The 21,183-nt window shown below is 45.9% G+C and overlaps 1 protein-coding gene across 5 annotated transcripts in view; it reads left to right on the forward strand.

The window, feature by feature from the left end:
- PAPPA (pappalysin 1) overlaps positions 1 to 21,183 on the forward strand; it is a 228,109-nt gene that overhangs the window by 183,418 nt on the left and 23,508 nt on the right. For 4 of the 5 annotated variants that reach the window (XM_073313934.1, XM_073313936.1, XM_073313935.1 and 1 more), the window contains 4 exons: positions 1,101 to 1,311; positions 2,719 to 2,890; positions 9,058 to 9,205; positions 13,626 to 13,732. In XM_073313934.1, coding sequence (XP_073170035.1) covers positions 1,101 to 1,311; positions 2,719 to 2,890; positions 9,058 to 9,205; positions 13,626 to 13,732 — 638 coding nt within the window. The other variant, XM_073313938.1, reaches the window with a different exon arrangement.

Raw genomic sequence — 21,183 nt, forward strand, 5'->3', positions numbered from 1 at the left:
TCCGCATGCCTTGCTGTGCTCTGGGAATTCCTCCATTTTTCCTCTCTTTGAATACCAGCTTTGACATCTCATGTCACAGCTCTCATCCTTCCAGATGAGAAAGACCATATGGGACTCAGTTTGGGACTTGTCAACGTGAGTGAAGCTCCCCACACTGTTTCTGAAGCACTGGGTTGGGGGGTTGATTGACTGTTAGGTCTTTGAATGGTTATTGGCTCACAGCTGTGGGATTTTTTTTTTTTGGACAAAGCTTGTTCCTTTGTTACATACAACATGAAATGACAAAGAAATACAAAACATACTGAGCCTGATTCTTCCTGGTGTAACTCCAGTGAAATCAGCGAAGCCACACCGGGGATGAATGTGTCCTACCATATCTTTTACCTTTCAGATATTGGCCAAGCAAGCTTCCAAAGGAAAACAACACTTTAGTTGTTGTTGTTGTTGTTGTTATTATTATTATTATTATTATTATTAATGACAATAATTAATAACAAATAATGCTAATCATGTTCAGGTACTAGTGCCAAAGGACCAACCCATTGTGTTAGACACTGTAATGCAATACAGATGGTCCCTAGTCCCCCAAATCTCCAATCTAAATAGCCAGGACAGACACAAGGTAGGGAGAAGGGGTATCACACCCAAGCAGAGTGAAAGGATGGCAGCAACATCATGTTAGTTCCATGGGGTATGTGTGTATGTTTTGGGGTAGCTTATGAATGATTTTGCAAACAAGCAAGCAGACTTTCCATGCATGGATATTTTCAAACAGAAAAGACCTTTTTGGTTTTTTTAGATTAAGAGAAACCTCAAAACAGGAAAGAACAAAGTAAAGTATCCATGCAAGAGCAGACAGTCAGTATGTCTCTTGTGTCACAGCCTTTCCTGAAAAGAGCACAGAAGGGCTACCTTGTCTTTGTGGACAGCAGAGTTCTTAGTTATTTAAAGGTAGAAGACGCAGAAGATAAATGAAGAAAATATACATAGCTCACTTTGACATGCAAACCAAGGAATCTTTTGATCTGTTGTATGAGTTAGGATACCCTAACAAAATAGCCATGCCTGATTTTGTTAACCCTTTCCACTGTCCTTTCCAGGAAACAACAGCAACTTGACATGTATGGAAGACGGGCTGTGGTCCTTCCCCGAGGCCCTTTGTGAGCTGATGTGTCGAGCTCCATCTCTAGTTCCTAATGCAGATCTTCAGACTGCCCGTTGCCGTGAAGATAAGCACAAAGTGGGCTCCTTTTGCAAGTACAAATGCAAACCGGGTTACCATGTTCCTGGCTCCTCCAGGAAAGCAAAGAAGTAAGTAAAACAGTAACACCAACCAGACAACATATTCCAGAGAGATGTGGGTTAAAAAAAAATTCTGGAGAGGAAGATCTCTAGGTACTAGTGGATTGTGTGAGTAGCAGGGACTATTGTGGGGCAACTCACATATGCCAGCAGTTGTGGATAACGCAACGTTATCAAAGATCCCAGAAAAGAGAAGAGTTATAGAGGATATCCCAGGTGTATGGAATGAGAGGGATGAGAGCCCATAGACAAAGTTAGTTGTATACAGTAAAAACAGTGTTTGGAGCCATTTGCTCAGATTCCAAACAGCTGTTTGGTTCAACCATATTGATGCCATTTTTATTCATTATTCCCGAACGTACTTTTGTTCATCCAAATGTTTGGGGAATGGTCGTTCTTCATACAAATACCCATATTCACATCCAAACAAAAATATTTTTATGCACCAGAAGGAGTATTCATTATTTGGTGTTCATGATTCATTCTTCACCAGTTTAAAAAGCTTCAGTCATCCAATCAGATAGCAAAAACAAGGCTGTATGACTTAGGTGACTAGTAACACACCACTAATAATGAATAATAAATACTGAGTAGTCCAAGAAAATAATTAACTCACAATCCACGTGCTGAAATTAATTCACATAAACTATTTGTCAAACAGTTAAAGTAGTGGCTAAATCAGTAAATATCACAAAGTGTGTTTACCAACAGAAAAGACAGTTAACTTCAGTGGGTAATTTATCTGCAATGAATAATTGGACCAGCTGTACCACTAGAGATCCTATGAGTACAGAATGAGGATAGGGTAGGACGCAGATGAGATCCCATAGGCATGAGAAAGAAGATCTTTTCTTGACACAGACTCATGGGAGTTCTCCCTATTAGTGATCTTACAAGGACAGGGGATAGCACACCTGGTATTTTCAAAGGAACCAAAGGGAAGTAGGCACCCAACTGTCAATGGGACTTGGGCGCTTAACTCAATCACTATCCTTTGACAATTCCATCCTGTGTTCCCCATGAGTTTACATTAAGGACCTACTTTAGAAATATATCTTTGATATTCAACCTGGGGAGCCCCCTTTGAAACTCTCTGGGGAAGGCTTACTACTGTCATATTTCTGACCCTGTTCAACCCATTTCACACTACCCGCAGCCCACAAACTGGAGAAGCAGTGTTTTGGGAAATGTGTCAAAGGCAGAAGAGAGGATTAGATGAGCAGACTGAATGTTGGTTTTGCATCTCATCATTATTTTCGCTTTAAGACCACACGATGCAAATTCACAACTTGGTCCCTAGCGTGAAAGGCGCAAACACAGCCCTTTCCTGCAGCTTGCTAAACAGAGCTCGGGTTCTTCAGAGCTGTAGCTGACATAGCCACTCACTAAATATTCTGGTTTGTTTCCACATGGAAGGAGGGCCTTTAAGATCCAGTGCATGCAAGATGGCACCTGGCTAGCTGGAGCGTGCATGCCCGTCACCTGCGATCCGCCACCCTCAAAGTTCCATGGGCTGTACCAGTGCACCAACGGCTTCCAGTTCAACAGCGAATGCAGGATCAAGTGTGAGGAAGATGACAATCAATCAGTGAGTTCCTTTTGTGTCCGAATAATTTAAGCCAACAGGAACTAGATTCTGGCAAGTCTTGTATGTGCCGCCCGGCTGCCTCAGGAACCAAATCTATGAGAGGCCGCACACCTCCTGGGAAGTGCTTAGCACCTGCAATTCCTATGGGCATCAGTGGGATTTGAGGATGCTTTGGGCCTTCTAGGATGTGGCCGTATAAATCCATCTTCATTGGATCAGACCAGTCCCTTCAGCTTTGCAGAGAATGGCCACTGTCTTTCTGGTATGAGGTCTCAGTGATTGCTTGCATTGAGCTTCCCTAAGATAGGTGAGAAGGTTGCTGCAGCATGGGCGTATGGTAGTGGTCGTGCTGTGTGGTCACGTGAGCAGTCACCGTCCCAGGTTCAGGAGCAGTCTTCCATGGATGTTAGAGAATGCACCGGGCTGCATAGTGTGCTAGGCTGTTACCTGTAATGCACTGTCTTAATCACTACCTCCGGGTTCTGACAGATGATCCGTGCAGTGTCCTTGGTAACATCATGCTCATTAAAAGCTTCTCACGGTCACAATGGAAAAAACCGAGTATGCTTCTGTAAAGTGTCTTTGTGAATGGAGAGCAAGTGCCCAAGAAGGAGAAAATGTGGGAGTAGGGGTGAAGGAGAAACAGTACTGTTATTAGTTGGGAAATATTTTATTAGGATGATAACTGTATTCATCATTTATGTGTGGAGGGCTAATGGTGTGTGCTGGTGGCCTTACAGACAGGTAAGAGGGCAGGGTCTATGCCTCAAAGGTTTTGTAATCTAGAGAGACATTCTATAATAGCATACTAATACAGGAGAGAGATGGGACACAGTAAAAGAAACTGACGGAGCAGTGAAGTTTAGCCCTTGTCTTGGTTGTTACATGGCTTTTGTTTGGGTGACTTTGTCTGTTTTTAAAGACATAAGTTTGGTTCTTGGGTTTTCTTTTCCTTGTGCAGTCCAGGCATTTCTATCATATAGTAGTTTACTTTTATATGGATCTCGACACTTTAAGCAATACTTCAGCTTCACTGAGCTATAGTGTTTCTCTGGCTATAAGATGTCATTAAACAGTTAGGGTCAGATCCTCAGCTGATGTAGATCAGTGTAGCTCCATTGGCTTCATTGGAACTAAGCTGGTTTACAGCAGAGGAGGCTCTAGTCTTTATAAAGTTCAACAGCTAGTCTGAACTGTTTGGTTTCCTGAACCAGAGCGTAATTTCAGTTTGTGAAATGACTAAATTATCCTAAAAGTGCTACTGCTTGATAAATTTGGTAAGAGAAGGTGGAGGCCCTGGAAGTTACGGTGAGTGCACTCAGTTCGGAGAACAGAGAATACCCTGCCAAAATACTTTTTATTATAATTGAAATTTCTGAGGGTCTATTGAACATGGACTGCATCTGCCATCAGGCAAGTAGCCTGAAGGACACTGCTGATGTTTGCTCCAAATAATAAAAACACATAGCCTTGGAAGAGGGCCCAGTCAGGTTTTCTATACTTAAAACTGTGACAGTTCTGCAAGAAAGTAAGAGTGTGTTTCTTGTCATCCCCAACTCTCTCAGAGTTGACTTGCTCTCGTGGCGAGGAGTAGAGAAGGACTGAATCCTGTGCTTTGATGTGACATTAACCAGAATGGTGCAGAGGCCTGGCTGGCATGACAAGGCTTGTGTGGCACTCTGAGGTCTGTGCTATGAAAGGAGGGTTGGGTAGTGTGTTACAAATGTGCAATGTGATGAAGGATGCGGGAGGTTACAAGGTCTGTGTGGTGTTATGAGACCTGTGGGGCGGAACGGGGGAAAGGTGGTGATGCCACCGGGGAAGTATGGCCTTATGAGGCCTATGCAGTATAACAAGGGCTGTGCATAATATTGAAGACTAAATGGTGCTACAAGGTTTGTGCATTTTTACAAGGCCAGTGAGGTGTAATGGGCAATGGAGTAAGAGTTAGCTGAGTTAATGAGGCTGCAACGGTGACACCAGAGACTCTTTGCAACACATTAGGGATGTGCTTATGCACTTTAAAGTAAGATTCTGGTGGTCAGTTCAGAAAACATCTCAAACAAATGTGCAAGAAGCAGCTTGGAAAAGGACCTCCAGGGAAAGATGTTTCCAGATATAACGGAAAACAGATTACAAAAAAAAAAGAGAGAGAGAGAGAAAGAGACAGGACCCCAGACCTCATCTGACCTGCCTGAGAGGTGTTAATTATCTAAGGAATAAAACCCACTAAGATTTTCTCAGATATACAAGGTGATAATGCATGCTTCATCCAAGCAAGAAAAACAGCAGGGATTTTCACAAGAGATTATGCAGGGTAGGGAATGATGGACAGGATATTACTATAGCAGCAGATGTCCTGGGAACTTGGCATCATCTTCTTTGATTCCCATCAACCAGCTCTGCAAGCGACCATGGGGCTGAATGACATCTGCCCACACTTTCTGTCTTGCACCAGCTTTACAGCTTTCTTCATCTAGAAACCTTTTTTTGTTCTATGTCATTCTTCACTGTGTCTATCCAATGCATCCTCAATCTTTCTGTTTCTAGTTACTAGCACTCTGGTATGTATCGCCATGTATGGTATCCTTTCTGGGTCCATTCCTGACTTGTTTCCAGACCATCACAATTGTCTTTATTGAATCTTCTGTAACAGAGTTATTTCTAGCGCAAGCTGTTTTTCTTATCACTTTATTTTTATTTTCTGTAGTCCTGAAACTCTCAGTATTCCACTCAGGCAGTTAGTTTCTGCAGTCAAAATCTTTTGGTCATCGGCTTTCCTCCATATTCCAGCATTCCAGAGTACTGGAATCTGGGAGTACTTTACAAATATAATACAACAGTAACCCAAGCACAGCCAGCTCTATGGGTATAACTCTGGGTCACCTTTAAAAGTCGCTGTTGAACACTGCTATCACATGTATTTTGAAAATTGCAACGGAAGTACAACCCACGTGTTACAATAACAAACCATGCTCAGTTATCACTGATCAGCATGTGGTACCTGGATTTTTATCCTCTGCTCAAGAGGCAATGGGGGGTCCTGCCAAGTTGGCCAGATTTTCTCCTGCTCCACAGATCTGCTTCTTGCAGGAGGAGGGGGAGGCTGTCCGGGAGCTGGTGACGCCGTTCTGACACCCCCACCCTCGTGACACTTAGGGTATGTCTGAACAGGGATAAAAGACCCGCAGCATTGCTATGGCAGGCATGCTCACAACTCAGGCTCACAGGGCTCGGGCTGCGGGGTAGATATCACTGTATAGACATTCGGGACCGTTCACCCTCGCAGGGTCCAACCTGAGCCTGAATATCTATACAGCAATTTTTCAGTGCTGGAGCCTGAGTCCAGTGAGCCCAAGTCAGCTGACCCGAGCCAGTCGCGGGTGTTTTATCCCTGCGTAGATATACCTTCAGAGCTGCTCTCGGTCAACACTAAGTTGCACCACTGACCTAGGGTCCTTAATGGACCACACAGCACAGCTTTCCTGCCTTAACATGGCCCCTATGCCCTCTACGGGAGATGCAGAGGCCAAGTAACATTCATCAGAATTCTACACCAGGGGAGTTCTCTGCTGGAATTTTCTACCCGAGTTGAGCACAGGAGTGTAACTCACTTGAGAATCTAGCCCAAACCTTCTATTCTCATGATAGCTCAGTCTGTAATGGACTGACCACCAGGTGTGCGGTGACTGTTTAAGCAGGTACACACAAATACTCACACAAAGACAACAAATCTCTTCCTTCTCTAGCTACCGTGCATGCCCCAAATGAAAATCAGATCTAAGCTGTCTCTGCAAACCTGAGAAAAGTTACCACCACAAACATGAGGTAGGAGTTGCCGTACTAGATTGAACCTAGTACCCTGTCTTTGGTCAGTGGTCAGTACTAAAAAGAAAAGGAGTACTTGTGGCACCTTAGAGACTAACAGTACCAGATGCTTCTCTTGCTATCTCTGACAATACCTTAATGCCCAGAGAAGGCAAACAGAACCTTGTAGCCTGAATGAAATATTTAGTTCACTGTCACAGCATCAGATTCAGACCCTTCATAGCTTGCAGGTGCAAGTTCACAGAAAAGAAAGAAGCAAGGCTGTTTATGGAAATTTCTTATAGTGTTTAGAGGCTGGGCTGCCATAAAGCCATAGGAAATGCCATAATGTGCTATAGGTACAAATCTTAGGGGGGATGGACAACATGAATATCTTAGGGGGGAAGGACAAAATATCCCTGGAGGGATAACTCAGTGGTTTGAGCATTGGCCTGCTAAACCCAGGGTTGTAAGTTCAATCCTTGAGGAGGCCATTTAGGGATCTGGGACAAAAATTGGGGATTGGTCCTGCTTTGAGCTGGGGGTTGGACTAGATGACCTTCTGAGGTCTCTTCCAACTCTGATATTCTATGATCTATGATTAAGTTTTGATGATTTAACTGGGAATTGGTCCTGCTTCGAGCAGGGGGTTGGACTAGATGACCTTCAGGGGTCCCTTCCAACCCTGATATTCTATGATTCTATGACCTAGTAGGTCGTCTCCATGTCTAATTTGGATTACTCATTCACAAAGAAATCTGGGGAAATAAAGTTTCTTCCACTCAAATCCCTTCTCTTCCCACCATACCACAAGAACTTCTTGCTGCAGGGGAAAATGTTCCCTGCATGTAGGTGCTCTGGGCTGTCTGACACCCAGAGTCCAGTAAGCAGCAAACCAAAGCAGGGAGTTGAGGTTTTGATCCCTCACCTAACATTCTTCAGCTAGTCTGGACTTTTATGCTGTTTGCATGGTTACCCTTGGGCCACTGAGAGTCACAGGTACTGGTCTCTGCCATACTGTAAAATTCAAATGATATCATCATCATTCATCACACAAACAAGTGGGCTGAAAATTCAACCCAGTAGCCTGCAGAGAACACCAGTTGCATCACCCCGAACATCGTGTTCGTCAACAAGCTCAGCAGGGAAGGATAAGAATGTCAAAGAGAAAAACAAATTTCCTCCTGGAACCAAGAGCAAAACAAAGGTGACAAGCAGCACAAGCAAAACACTGAGGGATGTGCTGGGGACATAGTGTGCAGATCCTGTTATGCAACCTGCACAAGATGCCTCAGGCACCTGCAGAGTGAGGCATGCGGGTCCCAGAGAATATCCCCCTTGCCTGCTGACGGCTCTGTCTGAAAATACTTCCTATTAAGCACATAGACCCCACAAGATAGCTCACAGAGAATGCCCAGTACACTCCGCTGAGTGACAAGTACAGGGATTACATTAAACCCCCCTTGCATGCCAGGGATTGGGAGTGAGATGGCCAGATCCCATAACATATCCAATGTAGAACACCACTGGGAGCTAGACACCTAGCCCCACAAAATATCCTGGTGCAGAATATCCCCTGTCTACCCAGTAACAACTAGGCTTGTGGATCCTGCAGAGCAGCTCATGCAGAATTCCCTGGGTGCTGCGTGCATAGATCTGATGAAAGAAGCCTTGTGCACTTCTTTGTTGTTTTAAAAGGGCATGATATTTCCCCGTGGACTTTCATTCATTCTCCAATATTCCACAGGGTCTCTTTTTGTAAGACAAATGTGATATCCCGCACCCTCCCCCACCCTCACACGCATCCACACACACAAGATGATTTCTTTCTCTACCTCTGTCTCTGTGCTTCTCTATCACAGTTTCTTTCTTTGCTGTCAGTCACAGCAGGCAAGCTATAAAGATTGCCCCAGCAAAACCTCACAGAGAAGTGTCCTGCCTTTGTTTCTGCTTCACATGGGCATAGGGAACTCTTTGTTCTCTTCCATACAAGGATGATGTAACTAGTTAGAAAAGGGAAAGAAGAGAAAGGTTGGCTGTCCTCCGCACAAACACCTTAAAATCAAGAAAGAGGGAACATTGGGTGAATGTTCCCTTATTCTAGTTAGCTTGGGTCCATTTTGAGAGCATCCTTTACAGGCCATAATATTACATAGAAAACGGTAGTGTGCATCTGTCTCTCTGGGCAGGATACAGTCTGTCTTTTCTTTGTCCTTTTGAAGAAGTCTGATTCTGTTTCTCGCTAAGCTAAAAGCCCAACCCCTAGACCTTCGCAGCTCCCAGAGAACATCAGCCCTTGATTCGATTCTGATTCTTTTTCTGTCACTTTTCTGACTGTATTTTGCTTTTCCCATTCTCAGGGACGTGGTAACAACGTGATTCACTGCCGGAAGGATGGCACCTGGAGCGGCTCCTTTCACCTCTGCAGGGAGATGCAGGGCCAGTGCTCTCTTCCCACTCAGCTCAACAGCAACCTTAAGCTGCATTGTGTGCACGGCTATGGAATAGGTATATGAGCTAAAGCCAGGGCTGCAGCTGGTCTGCCTGCCAGTGGGGAGGAGGGAAAGGAAGGAGACAGGAGTCCTTGGGTCATCGTGTCTTTGGGGCCAGTTTGCCCTAGTGGGAAGCAGCTAATTAGAGGATTTGCAGAGAACATCAAGCTTTCAGTTGCCACACACCAGGTAACATATGCTGCTTTCCTACTCCCCCACAGCATTTCCACTTCCACCACGTCCCTTGTCCTGCTGAGTTTAATGAGCAATTCCCAGGATCAAACTATAAGAGCGACAAATCCAATATGATCTTTTTTAAAATAAATGAAGAAATAGACACACATTTCCTCTCAGCCTTCGGTGAATGGTCACACACACGGGCAAATATTCCCACTCAGCTACGCATGCTCACGCACACATACAAAACTCACATACGCTCAGATATTCTCACCCCTATAGTCTCACCCACACCAACACAGAGATACGCACACGCGTATATATGCACACACACAAACATGCTCTCCCACCCATGCATGTTCACAAAGACACAAGCGCACTCCCCCATGCGTAAATACTCCCCTTCAAATATAAATTCACCCATCCAACCACATTCTTTGTCATACGCACAAAGCCACATGCTCAGACATCGGAAGGCACACAAAAACACTTACCAGTGTGCACTCTCTCATATTATCAGTTATTATGACTCATAGAAACCTATATCCCTTTACAGATATGGAGGAAGACAGGATCCCTACCCTGGGGAGTTTATCATCTGTCTTAGACAGAACATAGTCATGTTGTGAGCCCTGACCACAGACAATGGCAGGGAGTGGGGAGGGATGGAATAGCTGGAGGGTTTCACCAACAAAAATCATATGATTGCTGTGTTTGTGCACATGTGGGTGCGTGATTCCAACCTACCGTGTTAGCGCCAAGCTTTTTTATTTATTTATATTCTTCCACATATTTTATTTAAAGAATTTATCAGAAGGTATAGAGGCAAAAGGTTGGGAGTGTGGGTAATGGTGACAGGCTAACCAAAATAAGTGAAGAATAATTTGTGCACTTGGCTGGAAGATGTCTAGTGCATAGGTTACTGGATTGGGACTCGGGAGGGCTAGGTTCCATCCCCAGCTCTGCCACTGACTTGCTGTGTGACCTTGGGTAAGTCGCTTCCCCTTGCTGCGCCTCTGTTTCCCCACCCACCCTCTGTCTGTCTTGTCTGTTTAGAAGAGAACCTCTTCAGGGCTGGGTCTATCTCTTATTATGGTCAGTGCCTCACGCAACGGGGCTTTGATCTCAGCTGGGGTTCCTCGTTGCTACTAGAATACAAATAATAATAACAATAATAAGAATAAAGGAGACTGCCTCAGGCCCAGGGGCCGTGTGAAAACAGCACAAAGTCAAGAGTGGGAGAAGGAGACAAAGGCTGTGTCTTCTCTAGTGCTTTAGGGCCATCTCCCACCATTGCCGTAGCTCTAATGCAGCTCTGCCCGCAGCGACGGGGTACCAGGGACTGGCGGTGTCACTGACCCTTGCTCAGAGCAGGTCTACGTTACCCAGTGGCAAAGCCATTCGTTCTCTGTTTACACTGGTGCCCCACCGCCTGCCCCCATTTCTACCACCCATGGGGACACACCAGTGATGTGGGAGATTTGAAGAAAATGGTTAGTGTAGACGGGGCCAAAGAGAGAGAGAGAATTGGGTGTAGCACACAAAAGAGGCGGAGGGGAATGAGGGACAGAGATGCAGGCCTGGGCAGAGCAGAGCATTGATGCAGACGGAGAAGCCAGTGTGGGGGAGGAGGCACTCTGGTAGTGGGCCAGTTCAGTGAGAAATACAGCCCTCCTCTCATGACAGTTATAACCCCTGGCTCAGCATCCGGTAAGAGTGACAAACACGCATACCAATAAGTTCTTTGGGCACCCTCGTAAAGGCCTGTCTTACTTCTGCCTTCCGTGGTCCCTAAGTACTCAGCGTGGTCTGCTATGCTTTGTCCTGTAGGCCAGGTTCAGATTGCTGGGGGACGGGCTATATTTACCATTCCGTGCACCGGGTTGCACCTCCCTTCCCCAAGGTCACCGCCCGAGCTCCATACTGGAGCATTCGAATGTGAGCTGTATTAGATGCAGCTTGGAGAGAAACCCTGGGCCCCTTCCTCCCCCTCCAGGCCCCTTTCCCTAAACCTCCTCCCCCCACTGCTGTCCCTTTGAACTTGGAGAAAGTGTTCCCTGTTGTGCAGATCTCTCATTATATTGTAACCATTGTAAGGTACCAGGAGCCTGCTCCAGTCCCGTCCCAGGGGAGAGGAACACAACCTGGATGAGATCACTGCTCTTTAATGGTGCCAATTACGGATCATATATCAAAACAATGGAGACCTGCTCCTTTCCTTGAGTGTAAATAGCACCGTGGAGTGGCCTGTGAGCAGGCAGCAGCGACTCTTAATTTGACAATGCATTTTACCCTTGAGATGAGGCGACCTTTGCTTACCTACCAGGGGTTGCCACTTTTTCAGAGAAGAAATATTGATTGCGTGTTCCCAGGGAACATCTCTCTGTGCTGGAGGCAAGGAGGCTTTTCAGCCCTTCTTTGTGCACTCCTGGCCCTTTTCACCTCCGTTCCAATGGATGCTTGTTAGTTTAGCTTACATTAGCCTTGTCCAGAAGACAGATCCCTGGGGCCAATCCTGAGTGGCCCCCACACCCTCAGAAAAGCTTCAGTAGGAATCAAGGGAGCTCAGTGCACTGGCCCACAGCATAGATTGAACCTGGGACCTTAACCTCTTCAGCTAAAGGGGTAACTCTCTTATAGTAGCATCTGAAAGCTGTTTCCTCCAGTGCAGTGGTTCTCAACCCAGGGTCCTGGGCCCCATGTGGGGCCGCGAACAGGTTTCAGGGGGTCCGCCAAGCATGGCCAGTGTTAGACTCGCTAAGGCCCAGGGCACAAAGCCAAAGTCCTGCCACAGCAGACTGCAGCCCGGGGCCCTGAGCCCCACCACCCAGGACTGAAGCCAAAGCCTGAGAAACTTAGCTTCACGGTGCCCCTTGTGATGTGGGGCCCTGGACAATGACCCTGCTTGCTACCCCCTAACGCCAGCCCTGGCTTTTTTATGCAGAAAAGCAATCGTTGTGGCACAGCTGGGGGGGGGGGGGGGGCTCAGAAAGAAAAAGGTTCCTGGTCTAGAGGACCAGCCACTAGCTGGAGAAATTAACACACACTTTGTGAGTGTCTCACATCAGCACTTTTCAGGATCAGGTCACGTATTTTGGAAGTCATCTGGATGTCCCTCAAAAGAGGATCTTTTCCTTTCACTCATGGGCCGAGCCAAACCTGGCAGATATCCAGTACAATCAATGGAGTCACTACTGCTCAAACTAGAGGAGAAAAACAGAAACAAACCCTTCCTAATTAAACTAACTGGCTCCTGCTTTGTTCCAACTGGCTCCGCCACGTGAGAAAAAGAAAAAAGACAGAGGCTGGGGGGAAAAGTACCCAGCCAGGGTCAGTGTGACCCTAACACCTTTCCTTTTCTCCACAGACACCTAATCTGCTCCTCCAGGCTGAAGTGACTTTTGAGCCAAAGGCACAGCCATCCAAACCACTCCACAGATTAACTCCCCCTCACGCTGATTGGAGTGCAGGATTCCTAATGATAGGGTTTACAGCAGCTGCCCCTTTCAGCAGTGATTTGCTAGGGGGGAAATGGTAATAGTCCAACACGCTAAGGCTTATGGTTGTGTCACCACATTACTGCAGAGCACCGCAGTGTGTTTTAACAAGGAAAGGATAGGGTTCCCACAGGGCATGGCAGTTAATCAGAGAAAATACCGGTTTACACGTGAACAAATTGATCATTACCTCTCCTCTTACTTCTTGTTTAGCATGGGGCTTAGGTGATAACCAGCCTGCAACATCATTAGACTTTATCACCATTATTTCAGGGTCTTCTAATTTTGGAAAATCAGGCCATTGGCTTGTTGTCCATGTCAGAAGTGAGAGGAATTTGGTGGCATCTGCTCAGTTGCTTCACGGCTTCAGAAAGAGCTCTTGAAATGGAACTGCCTTCAATGCCTCTGCCTCTCCGTGACTGCTTCAGGAAATGAATAAATCCCCCATTCAATCCATGGATTAGTAGCCACAGTGATATTTCGATACTGTAATCTATTGGTCACGTTAAGAAGCAAGCCCTTATGTATATCCCCACTCTGGTCCTAGGGTCACAAGCTGTGGGGTGTGATCAGAATCCTATCACAGTGTAAATCCCAGGAGGTTGTGAGGTGCATGGTGATGAAGAGCTCCATTATGGGTTGGCTGTAATAATCGTTCTGCAGAGTAGGAAGATGGAGGCTATTCAGACAACTGAAATGATGGTAGGAGAGTGACATGGTGTTTGCTTTCTTCCTTCATTCCCCTCTGCATGTGCCATGAAGGAGCCGAATGCACCACCTCGTGTACGGACCACAACGAGCCCATCCTGCTGCGTGTGAATGAGACCTTACAAGACATCCAGCACTGGATGAATCCTCAACGAGTGAAGGTCAGTGGGGGGCATGTTACTAAGTACCCCTCCCCAGACCCACAGACTTTCATGTTCCTCCAGAATAGGAGAACATGCAGCTTGACCCACAAAGCAGAGATTAGGGATGCAGAGGATAGCGAGGACCAGCAATATTTCATATCTGTCTGTGTAGCGAGACATCTTCCCTCCTTGGACAAGGTTGTCATCAATAGGGACTCCAAACCTGATTCTTGCTTACCCCACGGCCCTTTTCCTTTGCTCTACCATTGCCCATTTAACTCTGCGGTTTCCCAGTGCACCAACCTCTGGGCATTTCCACCTTGAGCTAAAGGGACCACGTCCTTGCCCTCTGATCCACACAGCTACTAACAGTTCTGATCTGGTGGGACTTTCACCCCTTGCACCAGCACCATGGGGAGTGCAGACAATGCACTTACATACTTAACTGTAGGAGAAAACAAAGGGGGACAAGTAAAACTGCACAGATCAGGTTTTAAATTCTTACTACTCTTCAGTTTTCTGTGCACATTGCATGGTAGGGAACTGTCTGTGTTCGGGCAGCAGAAGAACCTGATATGATGAGTATATAATTTCCCAAATTGGCTGAGGCAACTGATTCTCCTACATCCCCATGTGACAGACGTCTGTCTGCTCAGCACAGCATCCATTTCAGAGGTCACTGCTCTCTCCTTCTGCGCTCTGCAAACACACACTCTCCGATACACACACAGGCCAAACACTCCGATCATGCACATGCACTTATATCTACCCATGAAAACACAAACAGGTGGACATTGGTTGGCACACTTACCTGCAGATGCGCACACACAAGTAAACACTCACAGATGTACACAAATGCATATTTACTGTCACCCATAAACACACCTACACAAAGAGTGCACATTTACACACACACATTCAACCACTACTGGAAACACACACACATATGCACGTGTGTAGATTAGACAAGCAAGCACACACATTCATCCAAAACCACACTCATGCTACACATACATATGTAAATATAAGCTCCTGCATAGAAACCACATAAATAGGCACTTACATACACACACTCACTAATACAAGTTACTGTAGGCATATAAACACAGAAATGCACCCTGTGTGCCAGATTTTCAACAGCACTGTGCACCTGGGGTGCAGGGTGGGTGCAGAGCATTTCTGAAAATCAGGCCCCTTTTTCATGCCTAAATTGGAAACCATTTTTTTAAATGTCTCCCCAGTAGTGGGTGCTGAGTACTTGAAAGTCTGGCCCTGAGTTCTGTGGGAAATCTGGCCCTGCATTTTACATATCCAGGGCAAGGTTTTCAAAAGGGCTAAGCACCCACCAGACAACCAGCATGCTGAGCATATTTGACAATCCGTCTTTTTAGGTGTCTACATGTAGCATCTTTGAAAATTTGGCCCTGAGTGTGGGTACTGAGCCCTTCTGAAGACGCTGGCTGTGCCGTGCTTGTGTGCTGCACACCAACAAGCAGGCAGAGTGATAGAAACGCTCCTGGGAGGTGACTGGAGGATATCACAATCACAGGCTGTCCCTCTGATCTCCTCATTCACTCCATACTCTCTGATTACATTACGGCCCCGGCCAAAGCTTTGCCAAGCTGCTGGTGTGAAATACATATCTGTAGAAACCTTATCTCTGTATGAGAGGCTATTTCTCACTGGCTCTGTCCTGAGCTCTGGAGTTCAAAGAGGTTTTGTAATTCATGGTGAAATAAAACCACAGCTTCCCTCCCAATCTCTGCTGTGCTGCCCTCATTTATTGATGCCAGGACTTGGAGGGAGCTGTAATGGGCAATTGTAAGCCCAGGTTTACAATGCAGCGTGGATGCTTTAGGGTCTCTGGAGGGCTCATTAGGCAGCAGGGGGAAAAATGGTAGTAAAGGGGGAGAACAGGGGAGTGCGGTATAAGAGGGGGGGAGTTGATGGTTTCCAGGAGCACAGTGGAAAAATCTGGGTCCATTTTGCCCCTACAGCAGTGATCTTATAAGATCTTTAGATTGTGACTGGTTAGGAGTTTGACCCCCTCACAAACACCAAAAAGGATTGGTTTGTGAATAGCAGGTTAAAGGGTTGAGTTTCTAAAATTATGTTAAAAGATGGATAGGACATTGAGTACCAAGTGAAAATTAATCCACTCTGAAGCCTCAATAAACAGACCTCTTTAGAAATGGAGAGGATGGAGCATCTCCCTAGAGCAGGTTCTGGTTGGATCAACTAGGGGATTGTTCTTAGAAAACATCTTACCGTCTCGTCACTTGGTATCAGTCTCTGCATAATTCTGGAAGGCCTGCAGTTAAGAAAGCAGTAACTTTTGCAAGTGAGCAGTGTTAGTGTTTGGCCGTGGGGCCAGTCTGTAGTCAGAGTTTGGTCATTTCTGATCAGTTCTAAAAATTGAAGAGAAAAAAAAAGGAAAGAAAATGACACATTCACTTCCCTCTCCAAACCCCACCTGCTGTGAAACACTGGAATGGTTTATATAGGGAGGTTGTGGACAGACCATCCTTTGGAGTCTTTGCAGTGCAGAAAGATCATAAAATCTCAGGGTTGGAAGGGACCTCAGGAGGTCATCTAGTCCAACCCCTGGCTCAAAGCAGGACCAAGTCCCAACTAAATCATCCCAGCCAGGACTTTGTCAAGCCTGACCTTGAAAACCTCTAAGGAAGGAGATTCTACCACCTCCCTAGGTAACGCATTCCAGTGCTTCACCACCCTCCTAGTGAAAAGTTTTTCCTAACATCCAACCTAAACCTCCCCCACTGCAACTTGAGACCATTACTCCTTGTTCTGTCATCTGCCACCACTGAGAACAGTCTAGATCCATCCTTTTTGAAACCCCCCTTCAGGTAATTGAAAGAAGCTATCAAATCCCCCCTCATTCTTCTCTTCTGGAGACTAAACAATCCCAGTTCCCTCAGCTTCTCCTCATAAGTCATGTGCCACAGCCCCCTAACCATTTCTGTTGCCCTCGGCTGGACGCTTTCCAATTTTTCCACATCCTTCTTGTAGTGTGGGGCCCAAAACTGGACACAGTACTCCAGATGTCGAATAGAGGGGAATGATCACATCCCTCGATGTGCTGGCAATGCCCCTACTTATATAGCCCAAAATACCGTTAGCCTTCTTGGCAACAAGGGCACACTATTGTAAGCCAAGGTTTGGGCTCAAGTGTAAGCCAAGGTTTGGCCATCAAGTCATTCCTCCTGCCCCTTCTTCACCCATGAGGAAAAGCCTTGTGCGGAACAAACTACCCTTGCATTGGGAATTCAGGCTTTGTCAAACCAGCAAGAAAAGCCAAGTCCATAGCTGATGGCCTTTCTCTGAGAGGGTCCTGCTCCCAGCCTCCTGCATATTAGCAGTGTCAGGTGTTAGCGGGAGCAGCTGCAATGATCTCATCTGCCAAGGTATCACACTGGGCGAGAGCTGGTCTCTGAAGTCACCAGGACTGAGCCCATGTAAATCTCCCAGTTATTAAACCCACCACCTTAAATAGCATCTGGAAATGACCTGGAACCAATGCAGATCACAGGTGGACTGTGCTTTGTGCAAGTAGCAACTTTGTATGTTCTACTGCACCAGCTGATTTCTGGGTGTGTTTGGACTGTGCATGTCTGAGGAGGATTGTGGGAGGTGAAAACGGCCTTCACACACGCACACACCCACAACACCCCTTGTTTAATCTGGGTGCAGTCCCCTGCTTGCCTTGCCCCAGACCCTGCTCTCTTGGGCATTCCATCACTAACATGGAGAAGGGAAAAGTGTGGTGTGGGTGGGTTTAGGGTCCCACCTCCCCAGACTGGCCAGCAGAAAGGTTGGCAGAGCAGTTGCTGCAACATGAACCACACCCACTCCCCCAAGCTGCTCACTGTAATATGGACCCCCCATGTCCCTCTCCAGTCACAGCTCAAAAGCCCCTGGTCAGGTCCTAATTAATTCAATACAGGGCTAATCAGCCAAAGGCATCCTACAGGGCCCTACAATATGGCAAAGTGGCCAGTGGCTGCATTCCCTCCCTCTGGGTGAAATTGTCCCCTAGGCTAAGGGCCAGCACAAAACCTATCCACCATTTAACATTTGGGGCTTATGTGGGGCATAGGCATTTTGTTAGCCCTTTGACTGGGGGGGTGGATACCACCTTCTGTATATAGCTACAGGGAGAAGACAAAGCTGAACAGCTGATGTGGTTTAATGCAGGTAAGTAGAGCTGGGAGACATTTTTCACACTAATTTTTTGGGGGGTGAAAAGTGCAGATTCAGAGACACATACACGTTTCACAAATTCATGTCGTTTTCACTGAATTGTTTTGGTCGAAAAACAATGGGGAAAAATATTCCCCCTAAATCAAAAGGTTTTGACTTTTCAGTTCAAAATTATTTTTTGTTCATAAATTTCCTTTAATTCTATTTTTTTTAATTTTTAAAATGGTTTATAATAGTTGAAACATGTCATTATGGTTGAATGAAATGTTTTGTTCAATCTGAAATGATTCTTTTCCGGCTTGTCATTTCACCAAAAATTTAAAAAAAAAAAAATAATAATTTTCAGATTGAACCAAAACGATTTTTTTAAAGTTTTTCAGAATGGCCAGTGAACTGACAAATCCATTTTTCTCCTGGCTCTACTGCTGAACTCAGTGAAAATAACCAATAGATCCTCTACAGAGAACCAACTTTACTTGGCAACAGCCTTTCTGAAGAAGAGGCTTCTCCAAAGTTGCCTCCAAACTTACTGAGAACAAGTTCCCTCCCCGTTTATTTAAACACCACCTCCCTGAAGCACCCCGGTCTGGTCTGTGCACTTGAGTGGTGGCCTATGCTAGGTCTTTACTAGGGTTGTTCACCCACTAAAGCACAGTAAACAAATGTTATGGCAACGTGCATTGATTTGGGAATTTAAGTAGTATCTATGTTTTTATGCAATTAGATGCTCGTGGCAAATTCATAGAATCATAGAATATTAGGGTTGAAAGAGACCTCAGGAAGTCATCTAGTCCATTCGCCTGCTCAAAGCAGGAGCAACACCAGCTAAATCATCCCAGCCAGGATTGTTCATAAGAACCTCAGTTTTGCAAAGTTTGAGCAACTATAGACTGGACATCCACTTCAGCCCATGAATTTTCCCACAGAAACTGTCCACTGTCCTATCACTTCCAGTGTTTTAATTCTTCCTTTCAGTTGACTTCTTGCTAGGACTGTTTGTAATGGGATATGGAGTCTATCATCTCTAAGCAGTTGGTGTGAATCCAGCCCAGGTGGTTGGATCAGTTAGGTGACTGCTCAGTGCGGTCATGTGGGATAGGTTTGGTGCTGTTAGGGCAGTTCTCAGGCTGTAGCAATTGTCCATCTCAACAGAGAGACAGAGAACTGAAGGGGCCGTGGAGAGGAGTCTCCCAGTCAGGGCTGGTGCATATCAACAAGACATGGTGATTGGGTGCTTGCCCTGCTGCTGCGAGTGCTTGACATCTTCTGTGGATAAACACAGTCCTTCCCTTTCCAGGACGGCCGGGCCAGTCTCTTTCTCCAGCTCCAAATCCACATACTCAGTCACGTATATTGGCAGCAAATGGTTTTTTGGTTTTAATGTTGGTGTCCCAGGGAGCAGAGGAAGTTCTTTGGAAATGCAATTATTTTTCTCATATTATTTGGATGGGTCTGGGTATGGAGAAGGGTAAGGCCTGTATTTTTCTTCAGTTCTCCTTCAGTTTAGCCCTGGGTTCAAAAGCTCCTGGAGGCAGTCCTTGCCTCTCCCCAATCCCTGGGCTTCTGTGTTTTGAAACCTAAAAAGGTTTTCTCTTTTTTGCCCTGAAGCGCAGCAAATAAAAGGGGGAAAAAAAGTCTTACCATTTGTGGCGGCCTTGAAAGTTCCAGATGTCTGTCAAGAGCTCATTGGGAGCAAACTTGATGCTGTGGGGCCCCTGCGCCTTGCGGTCTCCCTCGCTGATGGGATAAACAACATTGGTTTCTCCCTCCGCCCCCGCCAGCTTCCCCGGCCTCTTCCCCTCTCACATAGACGGGCCCTGTTGTGAGACAGGTGGGGCAGGCCAGGCCTGACTAATAGTGGAAAATCCGAGGGTGTCGGAAAGATAAACAGCCCTGTGCTGATAGTATAAAAGTCCTTTTTCCTAGTGCACGTCAGGTAAGCCTCAAATGACAGAAACTGTACACACATGCTGAGGTTCCCCTGCAGATGGCTTAAATTAGGCCTCAGATAAGTAGGGAAAGGGATGGCTCATGCCACAGTCCCTTCTAAATGTTAATTCCTTTCTTTCCTAAGCCTCTAGCACAATCCTGACCGTTTGGAAAATGCCCCTTGGCACACCTCACAAAACCAGCGGTTGTGTCACCATTGTTATCTTAATACGATTGTTCCCTCCTCTGTAAAGGAAACCAACCTTGTGAAATGAGTGTTGTGACTGATGGACGTTCAGGGAGGGTGGGGATGAGAAGGCAGCATAGAGATAGCTGTCATGCAGTCCACGCAGTACTCCTTACTAAGCTCGCTTCCGGTAGGGTCTTTCTTAAGTAGGGGAGAACTGGTTTAGATAAAATAATAATCCTCTTTGGTTCCTTTGGACTTTCCCTCCTCTTCTCTCCACCCAAAGACTATCCAAACCCTCAACCATTTCTTGATATTTGAAAGAGTTTGGCTTAATCTTCTTTTTCCTATAGTTTCCATGTTTGTGGGTACCATTACCATGCTGCGTGTGCCTCCACTAGGGAAAAAAAGTGTATTCTTACCTTGTAGTAGCTGAGACACGGTAACTAATGTGAGGTAAAACCCAAGTGAAGACAAGGCAGATTGTAGTTTTACACGAATTAGCAGGTCAAGGTAAAGACTATGGGGAAGGCCTCATGATAAAACTACACACTGCCTTGTCTTCACTGGGATTGTACCCCATGTTAGTTACCATGTGTCAGTTAACATGAGGTAAGAATGTACCTTTTTTCCTAATGAAGACAATGCCCCTGTGACGACTGGGGACTCAAAGTGAGAGTGTCATCAGAAATATGACTATATTATATATATATATATATGGATGAGCTATTACCAGCAGGAGAGTGAGTTTGTGTGTGTATGGGGGTGTGGGGGATGTGAGAACCTGGATTTGTGCAGGAAATAGCCCAGCTTGATTGTCATGCACATTGTGTAAAGAGTTGTCACTTTGGATGGGCTATCACCAGCAGGAGAGTGAATTTGTGTGGGGGGGTGGAGGGTGAGAAAACCTGGATTTATGCTGGAAATCACTTTAGATAAGCTATTACCAGCAGGACAGTGGGGTGGGAATAGGTATTGTTTCATATTCTCTGTGTATATATGAAGCCTGCTGCAGTTTCCACGATATGCATCTGAGGAAGTGAGCTGTAGCTCACGAAAGCTTATGCTCTAATAAATTGGTTAGTCTCTAAGGTGCCACAAGTCCTCCTTTTCTTTTATCAGAAATATACCT

Source organism: Lepidochelys kempii, chromosome 16 (genome assembly GCF_965140265.1).
Source record: "Lepidochelys kempii isolate rLepKem1 chromosome 16, rLepKem1.hap2, whole genome shotgun sequence".
Taxonomy (NCBI): Eukaryota; Metazoa; Chordata; order Testudines; family Cheloniidae; genus Lepidochelys; species Lepidochelys kempii.